This window comes from Hyperolius riggenbachi, chromosome 10 (genome assembly GCF_040937935.1).
Source record: "Hyperolius riggenbachi isolate aHypRig1 chromosome 10, aHypRig1.pri, whole genome shotgun sequence".
Lineage (NCBI taxonomy): Eukaryota > Metazoa > Chordata > Amphibia > Anura > Hyperoliidae > Hyperolius > Hyperolius riggenbachi.
Genome location: NC_090655.1, coordinates 149,686,823 through 149,699,247, shown reverse-complemented (window position 1 = coordinate 149,699,247; position 12,425 = coordinate 149,686,823). Strand labels below are relative to the sequence as shown.

Here is a 12,425-nt window from a genome sequence, read left to right as displayed (position 1 = left end):
GTACAGGCAGGGTTCGGCAACGGGGTATCAGATATATCGGGGTACAAAATCAGGAGGCAGAAACAGAGTCTAGGGACGAGCCGAGGTTCGGCAACAGAGTATCAGAAATATCGAGGTACAAGGTCAGAGTTCAAGAGAGTAGTCGAGCAGGCAAATTGTCATAACAGATAATCACAATCAAACTAGTACTTTAGCTATCAATATCTAGCTAAGTGTAGGATTACGGCTCCAGCCGGTCCCGGCACACTTAAGGATCTGACTACGGATCTGGGTGCTCCCACATATGTGATCGCAACGCCAGACAAAGCAAGAGTGAACAGCCGGCAGTATATATGCCCCTATGCATCCCCAGCACCTCCCAGATTGCTGGACCAATGAGGAGCGGAGTAAGAGTCAGCTGACCTGCCTGATCAGCTGACTCTCTCCCGGGTGTCATAAGGCCTGTTTGAGTGCGCGCGCGTCACTCTAAACCCTGTGGGACTACGAGTCCCAGCCACCGCAGCTCCGCTCAGCGGTGTCTCCGCTGCGGGGACATGTGCGCGAACCGCCGCGTCCAACGCGGCGGTTTCGCCGCGTTGCCCCACCTGCTGCATGGAGGCAGCCGCCTCGTGATGTGAAGAGGCGGCTGCCTCTCCGTGTGCTGCGGAAAGAGCCGCCCGCCGCTGGCTCATGGCGGCGGCTCTTCCGCGATTCCTCACAGTACCCCCCCCCCCCCCCCGAGGAGTGGACTCCGGACAGCTCCTTCTGGGCTTCTCTGGATGTAAAGCGTGAAATTCCCTTACTAGCTCATCCGCATGCATGCGGTTCCCAGGTACCCATTGCCTCTCCTCAATGCCGTACCCCTTCCAATGCACGAGATACTGTACCGAGTTCTGTACAGTACGTGAGTCTATGATCTTCTCCACCTCATACTCGGGTTGGGCATCGATTAAGACAGGAGGAGGCGGAGTGGGACCCACCTGGGCTGCGGGTTTGAGAAGTGATACGTGGAAAGACCTCACTCCACGCATGCTGGCGGGAAGATCAACGGTATACGTGACATCGTTGATCTTCCTAGTAACTGGGAATGGACCCACGAACCTGGGACCAAGTTTGTCAGAGGGTTGTTTCAGGGTCAGGTGACGGGTTGAAACCCAAACCAAATCTCCTGGTTGAAATTTCCACTCTACCGAGCGTCTCTTATCAGCCTGACCTTTCTGACTCTGAAAAGCTTTAACGAGATTATTCTTGATGGTCCGCCACATGTCTTTAAATGATCTTTGCCAGGCCTCCAAAGCTGGGAACGGAGTGGATGCAACTGGCAAAGGAGAGAATTTAGGCAGTTTACCTGTCACAATCTGAAATGGACAAAAACCTGAGGAAGAGCTCTTCAAGTTATTGTGGGCAAATTCTGCATAAGGTATATATTTAACCCAATCGCTCTGTGTCTCGGCAACAAGCACCTCAAAAATTGCTCTAAGGATTGGTTAACCCTCTCCGTCTGGCCGTTTGTCTGCGGGTGGTACCCCGAGGAAAATGACAATTTCATGCCCATTTGGTGACAAAATGCCTTCCAAAATTTCGAAACGAACTGGACTCCCCGATCGGATACTATGTTTTCTGGAATGCCATGCAGTCTGAAGACATGGCTGATAAATAAATCGGCCAGTTCCTGGGCCGAGGGAAGTCCTTTCAGAGGCACGAAGTGGGCCATCTTACTAAAACGGTCGACCACCACCCAAATAACTGACATGCCCTCAGATCTCGGAAGCTCTCCCACGAAATCCATGGACAAATGGGTCCATGGTTCACTCGGGGTGGGCAAAGGCTGTAAAGTACCTACAGGTGCCAGGCGGGAGGGCTTGCTTTTCGCGCACACCGCACATTCCCTGACCAATTCCTTACAGTCGGCGGCCAGCGAAGGCCACCATACACATCTGGCCACGAGATCTTGCGTTCTAGACGCTCCCGGATGCCCCGCGTTCTTATGGGAATGAACCATCTCCAAGATCTGGAAACGGAGTGGTAACGGAACAAATAATACCCCGTCCGGTTTCCCTTCTGGGATATCCTGCTGAAAAGGACTCAAAGTCTCTTTCCAGTCCTCCCAAGTCTCGGTGGCGGCTAACACCATACTTCGTGGGACAATGGTCTCGGGAACAGAGGGCTGTGCTGTCTCTGGCTCAAAACACCTAGAAAGTGCGTCCGCCTTGGTATTCTTACTACCTGGCGTATACGTGATCAAAAATGTAAATCTCGAGAAAAATAGCGACCACCGAGCCTGTCTCGGGCTCAACCTTTTAGCCCCCTCGATGTATTCTAGGTTTTTGTGGTCAGTATAAACCGTGATCGTGTGCTCAGCTCCCTCTAGCCAATGACGCCACTCTTCAAAGGCCAATTTGATGGCTAGGAGCTCCCTGTTGCCTATGTCGTAGTTTCTCTCTGCCGGAGAGAACCTTCGAGAAAAATAGGCACACGGGTGTAGTCTACCCTGAAGACCAGAACGCTGGGACAGCACAGCCCCCACCCCGATCTCCGAGGCGTCTACCTCAACAATAAACGGAAACGAAGTGTCCACATGTCTGAGTATGGGGGCTGAGCAGAACAACCCCTTTAACTTAGAAAAAGCCTGTAAGGCCGCGGGAGACCAATGAGTGGTGTCTGCCCCTTTTTTAGTAAGGCTAGTGAGAGGGGCGACAACTGTGGAGTACCCCTTTATAAACCTTCTATAATAATTTGCAAACCCCAAGAACCGTTGCAATGATTTTAACCCTACCGGCTGTGGCCATTCCAGGACTGCGGAAACCTTGGCAGGGTCCATAGACAGACCTGAGGTGGAGATTATATACCCCAGAAAAGCCACCGACGTGACCTCAAAAATACATTTCTCGAGTTTGGCGTATAACCGATTCTGCCTCAGTTTGTCTAAAACCATCCTGACATGGGTTCTGTGTTCCGGGAGGTTGTTAGAAAAAATGAGAATGTCGTCAAGATAGACTAGGACGAACTTCCCCAAGACCTCCCGAAAAACCTCATTGATGAGTTCCTGGAAGACGGCCGGGGCATTACACAAGCCGAAAGGCATCACCCTATATTCGTAGTGCCCATCAGGGGTATTGAAGGCCGTCTTCCATTCATCGCCCTTTCTTATACGCACCAGGTTGTATGCCCCCCGTAAATCCAGTTTTGAAAATATCCTAGCCTCAGTGACCTGTGTGAACAAATCGTCTATAAGTGGTAACGGGTAATGATTCTTCACCGTGATTTTATTGAGGCCACGATAATCAATGCAAGGCCGTAAACCCCCGTCTTTCTTTTTAACAAAAAAGAAGCCTGCCCCAGCGGGTGACCGGGATGGCCTAATAAACCCCTTTGCCAAATTCTCACGGATGTACTCCTGCATGGCGAGTTTCTCGGGACCAGATAAATTATATAAATGGCCTCGAGGAGGCATACAACCAGAACGAAGGTCAATGGGACAGTCAAATGGGCGATGCGGGGGTAATTTATCCGCGGCCTTGGGACAAAACACATCGGCATAATCTGAATACTGTTCCGGTATACCTTCCACCTGTACCTTAGTTAGACCTAATGTTAGTCTCCCCAAACACTGCTGGAAACAATGAGGTGACCATGCTGTCAACTGTCCTGTGGCCCAGTCTATTTGTGGAGAGTGAACCTGCAACCAAGGCATGCCTAGGATTATAGTGGAGGTGGACATGTGTAAAACAAAAATTGTAACTGCTCCTCGTGCAATACCCCTATGGTGAGCTTCACAACCGGAGTCTGTGACAGGGGACAATTCCGCTGCAAAGGGGAATCGTCAACAGCCGTAACCTGAATGGGGGGTCTCACGGGAGTGAGTAGTAGACCCAACTCCTGAGCAAACTTAAAATTCATAAAGTTAGCCGCTGAGCCGGAGTCAATGAAAGCCTCAGTGGCAACAGACTTATCATCCCATGTGATAGTACAAGGGAGAAGTAATTTTTTCTCTTTAAGGGGTGAAGGTTGTGTGCCTAGGGTGTCACCCCCCACTACTCCTAGGCAGACCCGTTTCCCACCCTGTTGGGGCAATTTCGCACCCTGTGCCCTGCCTCTGCACAGTATAAGCACAGTTGTTCCGTCATCCTCCGCCTTCGCTCCACCTGGGTCAGTTTTGATCGACCAATCTGCATCGGCTCTGGTGGAGGCAAGGCCGGAGCGGGCGAGACAGGCGGAGATGCTGTTACAGAGGATGCAGCAACCGGTGCCGCATACGAAGTCGCCCTGACACGGTGACTACCCCTAGCCTGCCTCTGATGGCGTAGTCTGCGATCTACTCGAATGGCCGATGATATGGCCTCATCAAGAGTCTTGGGCTCGGGTACCGTTAACATTAAATCGGAGACCTCCTCCGTCAACCCAGACAAAAAATAATCCATTAGTGCGAAGTTATCAAATCTGGAGGTGACTGACCACCTGCGGAACTCCGCCGCATAATCCTCGACCGAACCCCTGCCTTGCCGCAAAAGTTTGAGCTTCCGCTCTGAGGATGCAGCAAGGTCAGGGTCGTCATAGATTATGGCCATGGCCTTAAAGAATTCCTCTACCGAGGTCAGGGCGGTATCGGTGGGAGACAGGTTATATGCCCAGGATTGGGAGTCCCCAGTCAACAACGTTTTAATAAAGATGACCCGTTGGGTCTCAGTCCCCGAGGATCGGGGTCTTAATTCAAAATATGATAACACTCTACTCCTGAAATTCCGGAAGTCAGACTTGTGGCCGGAAAACTTCTCAGGGACAGGCATACGTATGTCATCACTAGGAGGGGATCGCACTGAATCAACTGATGTCTGGAGGGTTCTCACGGAGCCGGATAAGGCATCAATTAAGGCTTTGTGCTGGCCTAGTGCTTGGTGAATGCTATCCACCGAAGTGGCAAGCACAGTCAGAGGATCAGTGCGTTCCATCAGTTGTTTTGGTCTGGCGTTCTGTAACGATCGGTGAAGCACAGAGAGGTCTGATTACCGGTGACCTGCAGCGTCACGGGGAATACAGACGTATACCAGATTATATGTGATCTGCAGTATCACCGATAATCCAATATACTAGCTAACCTCCGTTCACCTGAGTAGAGTGTAGTGTTAGGTGTAACAGTAACACTTAGAGGACTAGGCCTCAGTACAGCAAGACGTACTGTACAGATTCCCTCCGCAACCGTGAGCTCTCCAAGACGGGAGGAGTCAGGCTGCCAGCAGGAAGGATCTTCTGGAAGTAACCCTCAGGCGGAAGGGTCACTAACAGAACAAGGAACCGCCTCCAAGAGTGAGGTCGGTTCTCGAGGTCGAACAAGCCAGGTCGTACACACACGGACAGATAAAGTACAATACAGTAGGCAAAGGCGGAGTCAAAGTACAGGCAGGGTTCGGCAACGGGGTATCAGATATATCGGGGTACAAAATCAGGAGGCAGAAACAGAGTCTAGGGACGAGCCGAGGTTCGGCAACAGAGTATCAGAAATATCGAGGTACAAGGTCAGAGTTCAAGAGAGTAGTCGAGCAGGCAAATTGTCATAACAGATAATCACAATCAAACTAGTACTTTAGCTATCAATATCTAGCTAAGTGTAGGATTACGGCTCCAGCCGGTCCCGGCACACTTAAGGATCTGACTACGGATCTGGGTGCTCCCACATATGTGATCGCAACGCCAGACAAAGCAAGAGTGAACAGCCGGCAGTATATATGCCCCTATGCATCCCCCAGCACCTCCCAGATTGCTGGACCAATGAGGAGCGGAGTAAGAGTCAGCTGACCTGCCTGATCAGCTGACTCTCTCCCGGGTGTCATAAGGCCTGTTTGAGTGCGCGCGCGCGCGCGTCACTCTAAACCCTGTGGGACTACGAGTCCCAGCCACCGCAGCTCCGCTCAGCGGTGTCTCCGCTGCGGGGACATGTGCGCGAACCGCCGCGTCCAACGCGGCGGTTTCGCCGCGTTGCCCCACCTGCTGCATGGAGGCAGCCGCCTCGTGATGTGAAGAGGCGGCTGCCTCTCCGTGTGCTGCGGAAAGAGCCGCCCGCCGCTGGCTCATGGCGGCGGCTCTTCCGCGATTCCTCACACAATGGACCAGGGAATCTAATCACAGTAAACGGCACCATGAAAAAAGAGCAATACATTTGGATTCTCAACGACAACATCAGGCAGTCTGCAGAGAAACTTGGCCTTGGGCACCAGTGGACATTTCAGCATGACAATGACCCAAAACACACAGCAAAAGAGGTGAAGAAATGGTTAGCAGACAACAACATTAACGTTTTGGAGTGGCCTAGCAAGAGTCCTGACTTTAATCCAATTGAGAATCTGTGGAGGGAGCTAAAGATCAGGGTGATGGCAAGAAGACCCTCCAAACTGAAAGATTTGGCGCTCATTGCTAAAGATGAATGGGCAAAAATACCTGTGGAGACAAAAAGCTGCTCTGCAATTATAGGAAGCGTTTTATTGTTGTAATAGCCAATAAAGGCTTTTCTATTGATTATTGAGAAGGGTATGAATAATTTTGGACTGGACACTTTTTGATCAAATGTAAATAAAAGCTGAGAATTTTTTTTTTGTTTGTTTTGTTTTTTCAAAGTAATGCCTCTTGTACATCGTCTTATTATCTTTTGGGAGACACCTACAGTATGTCATTTCCCGTCAAAAAATTACTTGATGGTTGAACAAAAGTAACTTTAAAGAGAGTCTGAAGACTCCTAAAATGCCACTTTTTATTTAAAATTTCTCTTCTACACTATCACCCAAGCTAAAATGCTGCATCCCCGCGGCAGAACGATTTGTATAAACACCCCAAATTAAGGGGGAAAATGTATGAAATGGAAGATGAGTAACAGTACCTGGCACCAAACGCAGCAGGGCAGACACACCAGGACTGGGATGGAGGGCGTGCTCATCCGAGAACTTTATAATCCAGTAGAATTGAAGAGAAAAACGGGGCACCACTCCTTTAAAAATCCCTTTATTCCGGTGGGGGAGACAGCAGGTACATGCAGTGGGGGTATCAAGTGCCTGACAGCTGTTTCGCTGGTTTAAGCCAGCTTCTTCAGAGGCAGTATGTACACGGGGGGAAAATGTGGGGAGCGCTTCCTTGTAGAGGCAGCGCTTAGCGCTGTAGCTCTGCCTCTGCTTGCATCAATCCCCACTGAATGCCATCTCCCCCCCCCCCACACACACACACACTCAGTCTTCTTTCACTGAGAGGGGCGGGGGGGAGGCGAAGCTGTGCCTCCCCTGGCAGCATAATCCACGACTTTGAAAGTAGTGCATTTTTGCCCCGGTATTTGGGGGGTTTATACACAGCGTTCTGCCACTGGGATGCAACATTTTAGCTTGAGTGATAGTGTAGAAGAGAAATGTTCTTTAAGTCAAAATTTGACAGGGTATGAATAATTATGGGCAGCACTGTATATATATTTCTTATTTCACTTCACCAACTTAGACTATTTTGTGTAAACTCATCACATAAAAATAAATTATAAAATTAAGAAGCATTAAAATTACATGTTGGTATACACAGCATCTGTAGGGACACCAGGTATTGCTTATGCCCGCTGTTCTTTACAGATTAATGGGATGTTAGTAGCCTGCTCCGATACACCATACCTTTCACTGCACTATCTCCATGATACAATAAAGTACGAGTTCTATTGATGCTTTTAGTTCACGTTCCTATCCCTATTCTAACCCAATCCCATGCACGCCTCCAGGACTTCTCAAGAGCTGCTTCAACATTATGGAACTCCCTACCTCCACCCATTAGGGTTTCCCCCTCCTTCAACATCTTCAAGAAGGCCCTAAAAACTTATCTTTTTACTCTGGCCAACCCCCTTTACTAGTGCTCTAAACCCGCAGCTGAACTCAGGTCCCCTACTTTTCGTGTCCCCACCTCTCGCTATAGATTGTAAACCTTCGGGCAGGGTCCCCCTCCTTATGTCTCCTACCTGATCACGCACCTCCATTACCGTACACCCATCCTATGGATCTGAGTGAACTCAACCTGCCTAATCTCCATGCTCCCATCCAGTGACTGACTAAGCATTACCTTGTGCTCATACTGTGCTGCGTGATCTGGTTTGCATGTATTCATGTATTGTCTTATTGCTGTATGTCTGTAACAGCCGGCGGGGATACCGCCGCAGCGGAGAGCGGCATGGACGCCTTCTCCACGAGTCAGCCAGCGGCGGTCCCCGCCTCGCTGCCACACGCAGGTCCTACGGCCGCAAACAGGGCACGCATTACGCGTGCGCGCGCCCGGCGGCAGGACCTTTATGCAGCCAGACGGGGAGTCAGCTGACTTGCAGGTCAGCTGACTCCAACTAGCTCTGGGATTGGCTGGGCGGCTGGGTGGCGCTGTAGATGCGCTCCCAGCATATAAGGAGCTAGGCATCAGTTGCTCCTTGTCTGCTGTCATGAACACATTCGTGTTAGCGCTCAGACCTTAGTCCAGTTGCCTAGGTGTTGATACCAAGGACGTCACACCTTAGATTAGGATTGTAATTGTATATTTACCTGTGTTTTGACTCTGGCTATCCCTGACTACTCTTTTCTCTAATCGCTCTTTTACTTCTGCCTATCTGATTCAAGTTGCCGACCCTGCCTTTTTACCGACTCTGAATCAGCCTTCCGTTTCTGTACTGCTGCCGCCTTCTCTGTTGCCGAACCTCTGCTTGTCTGACCTTTCTCCCTTCAGTGGAACGTCTCCCACTGTAGGGTTATCTCTGAGGCTTGCCTCTCCGAGACGCTTGCCCTAGCAGACGATTACTGCCAGGAGCCGAGATTCCTCTCTTTGCCTAGGTTGAGGATCTCACACACGGGGTTCCCATTCAGAGGTAACCACACCTCTGAGGAATCACCGTGTGGTGGATTTTTCCACGATCGTGTGAATTATTTATTGCCGTTATTGTCTATTACTGTATTAGGTGTCCGGAGGTTAGTTACACTTGTATTATTGGCGATACTGCAGATCACCAATAATCAGATTTTCTCTGCATGCTGACACCGATCCTTACAGAACAGCAGACCCGATATTATGGATGCATTACGCAGCCAGGTTGAGGATTTAACCACCTCAGTAAATAACCTCATCGAGGTGGTTAATACGCAACGTGCCCAGATCACTCAACTGACTGGATCTGTGCAGGTCCTCCAGACGGCTGTTACTACTATGCAATCCCCTCCAGTCACAGATCTGCGTTTGTCAGTACCTGAGAAATTTTCAGGAGACAGGTCTGACTTACAGAACTTTCGCAACCGTGTGTTGTCTTATTTTGAGTTGAGACCCAATTTGTTGGGTACCGAACCTCAGAGGGTGACGTTTATAAAGACCTTATTTTCCGGGGACTCACAAACCTGGGCATAGTGTCTCCCGCCTAAAGATGTGGCATTAACCTCCGTCTAGGAGTTTTTTAAAGCTATGGCCATCATTTATGATGATCCGGATGCTTCGATTACTGCTGAGAGGAAGCTCAAAACTCTCAAGCAGGGTCGAGATACGGTTGAGGTTTATGCGGCAGAATTTAGAAGGTGGGCTGTGTCATCTAGGTGGGGGCCCTACGCCTTGTTAGACTGCTTCCTTTCAGGCTTATCAGATGCAGTTTCTGAATTAATGTTGGGTCATCCTGAACCGAAGTCAATTGATGACGCTATTTCACTGGCGGTGCGAGCAGACCGCCGGTTACGTTATCAGCGTCAATCCAGAGGAAGGAATGCAGTAAGGGTACTCTCCTATGCGTCCTCCTCACCTACCCCGCCTACTGATGAACCGATGCAAATCGTACATTCCCGATTGACTCGGGCTGAGAAAGAATGCAGAAGGGCTGAGAGGCTCTGCTTGTATTGTGCTGAGGAGGGTCACATTGCTCAAAATTGTCCCAAGAAGTCGGGAAACGCTGCCGTCTAGGTGCAGTCAGAGGTAATACCCTGGGCGAGCAGAGTTTACCTCTAAATAAGAATAATCGTTTACTCCTCCCTTGTTCCATTTCTTGGAGGAATTTGACCACTTGCACCGAGGCCTTCATAGACTCAGAGTCTGCGGCCAACTTTATAGACTATGAGTTTGTGAAAGGCCTGGGAATTCCACTACATCCTTTGGATCGACAAGTGGTAGTTACCACAATTGATGACTCCCCATTACAGTACAGACGGCCTCTCTCTCAGATTCCGATGTTGTTTTGCACTATTGGCATTCTACACAAGGAAAATTTACAGTTCCTTGTACTGCGCATGGCAACCTCCACTATTGTCCTTGGTATGCCATGGTTACAACTCCATTCCCCGCAGATAGACTGGGCCTCAGGTCAGTTGCTCAGTTGGTCACCTCATTGTCATAATCATTGTCTGGAAAAAATTGCTATTGGTACCACCAGGTTAGAGGTAAAGGGCGTCCCGATACAATACGCTGAGTTTACTGATGTGTTCTGCCCTAGGTCCGCAGATAAACTTCCACCTCATCGGAGTTTTGACTGTCCCATAGACTTAAGATATGGTTGTATGCCCCCTAGAGGACATCTCTACAATTTGTCGGGGCCAGAGAAGTTCGCCATGCGGGAGTACATTAAAGAAAATCTGGCAAAGGGTTTTATCCGTCCGTCCCGGTCACCGGCCGGGGCCGGGTTCTTTTTCGTACAAAAGAAAGACGGTTGTCTTAGACCATGTATTGATTACAGAGGTCTAAACAAGATCAACGTAAACAATCGTTACCCTTTGCCTCTGATAGATGATCTTTTTGCTCAGATAACCAATGCCAGTATTTTCTCGAAATTGGACTTACGTGGGGCATACAACCTGGTGCGCATTAGGGATGGTGACGAGTGGAAGAAGGCCTTCAATACGCCCGACGGGCATTACGAGTACCTAGTTATGCCCTTTGGGTTTTGTAACGCCCCGGCTGTCTTCCAAGAGTTAATAAACGAGGTCTTCAGGGAGGTTTTTGGGGAAGTTTGTGTTGGTTTACCTCGATGACATATTGATTTTCTCTCCCAACCTTAGAGAGCATCGTAATCATGTCAAGTTCGTGTTGAAGAAATTGAGACAGAATTCTCTGTATGCAAAACTGGAGAAGTGTCTCTTTGAGGTCACTCAAATTCCTTTTCTGGGTTATATTATTTCGACCTCAGGTCTCTCTATGGATCCAGAAAAGGTCTCTGCTGTGTTAGAGTGGCCCCAACCAGTGGGCTTGAAGGCACTTCAGAGATTCCTTGGTTTTGCTAACTACTACCGGAGATTCATCAAGGGATTTTCTTCGGTAGTAGCCCCTCTGGCTAGTCTTACCAAGAAGGGGGCTGACCCTTATCATTGGTCATCGGAGGCCCAGGCCGCCTTCAATACTCTGAAAAAATTATTTTGCTCTGCACCCATACTGAGACATGTTGATGTCACTCTCCCCTTCATGGTAGAGGTAGATGCCTCGGAAATTGGGGTGGGGGCTGTGTTGTCTCAGCGCTCGGGTCTGCAGGGCAAGACACATCCTTGTGCCTATTTTTCACGCAGGTTTTCCCCTGCTGAGAGAAACTATGATGTGGGCAACAGGGAACTCCTGGCCATCAAGCTAGCCTTCCAGGAATGGCGTCATTGGCTTGAAGGTGCAGAACACACCATTATTGTTTATACTGACCATAAGAACTTGGAGTACATTGAGGGGGCCAAGAGGCTCACTCCTCGACAGGCCCGCTGGTCTTTATTTTTCTCTTGCTTCAGATTTGTCATCACGTACACTCCAGGTTCTAAGAACGTCAAAGCAGACGCTCTCTCCAGGTGTTTCGAGCCTGAGACAGCTCAGCCCGCATTTCCCGAGAGCATTTTGCCTCACAAGGTGGTGCTAGCGGCCACTGAGACCTGGGAGGATTGGGCAGTCACATTAGCGGCTCACCAGCTAGATACCCCGGAACGGAAACCAGAAGGAGTTCTCTTTGTTCCGCTTCCGTTCCATTTACAAATCATGCAGCTGTTCCATGCCCATAAGAATGCAGGTCACCCTGGGGTCACCCGCACTCTGGATCTACTCACGAGGTGTGTTTGGTGGCCTTCATTGGCCTCTGATTGTAACGAATTTGTCAGAGAGTGTGTGGTGTGTGCCAGGAGCAAACCTTCTCGCCAGGCTCCAGCGGGTACCCTACAATCCTTGCCTATGCCAAGTGAACCATGGACCCACCTGTCCATGGACTTTGTTGGCGAGCTCCCCAGATCTGGGGGTATGTCTGTGATATGGGTGATCGTGGACAGGTTCAGCAAGATGACCCATTTTGTTCCTCTTAAAGGATTTCCTTCAGCTCAAGAGTTAGCAGATCTCTTCGTACAACACATCTTCCGGTTACATGGAATTCCGGATGATGTGGTGTCTGATAGAGGAGTCCAATTTGTATCGAAGTTTTGGAGGGCCTTTTGCCGTAGTTTAGGTATGAACCTGTCCTTTTCGTC

At 49.7% G+C, this 12,425-nt stretch overlaps 3 protein-coding genes across 4 annotated transcripts in view; 2 read left to right on the top strand and 1 right to left on the bottom strand.

Annotated features, from left to right (window-relative positions):
- The window catches only part of KIAA1586 (KIAA1586 ortholog), a 36,398-nt gene extending 25,428 nt beyond the window's left edge, over nucleotides 1–10,970 (top strand). The window contains exon 3 of the mRNA XM_068258958.1: nucleotides 10,436–10,970. Coding sequence (XP_068115059.1) covers nucleotides 10,436–10,970 — 535 coding nt within the window. The remainder of the gene's footprint in view (nucleotides 1–10,435) is intronic.
- LOC137536528 (synaptotagmin-15-like) overlaps nucleotides 1–12,425 on the top strand; it is a 373,040-nt gene that overhangs the window by 192,348 nt on the left and 168,267 nt on the right. The gene's annotated exons all lie outside the window — the stretch shown is intronic.
- LOC137536527 (GRIN2-like protein) overlaps nucleotides 1–12,425 on the bottom strand; it is a 310,455-nt gene that overhangs the window by 207,365 nt on the left and 90,665 nt on the right. The window lies entirely within an intron of this gene.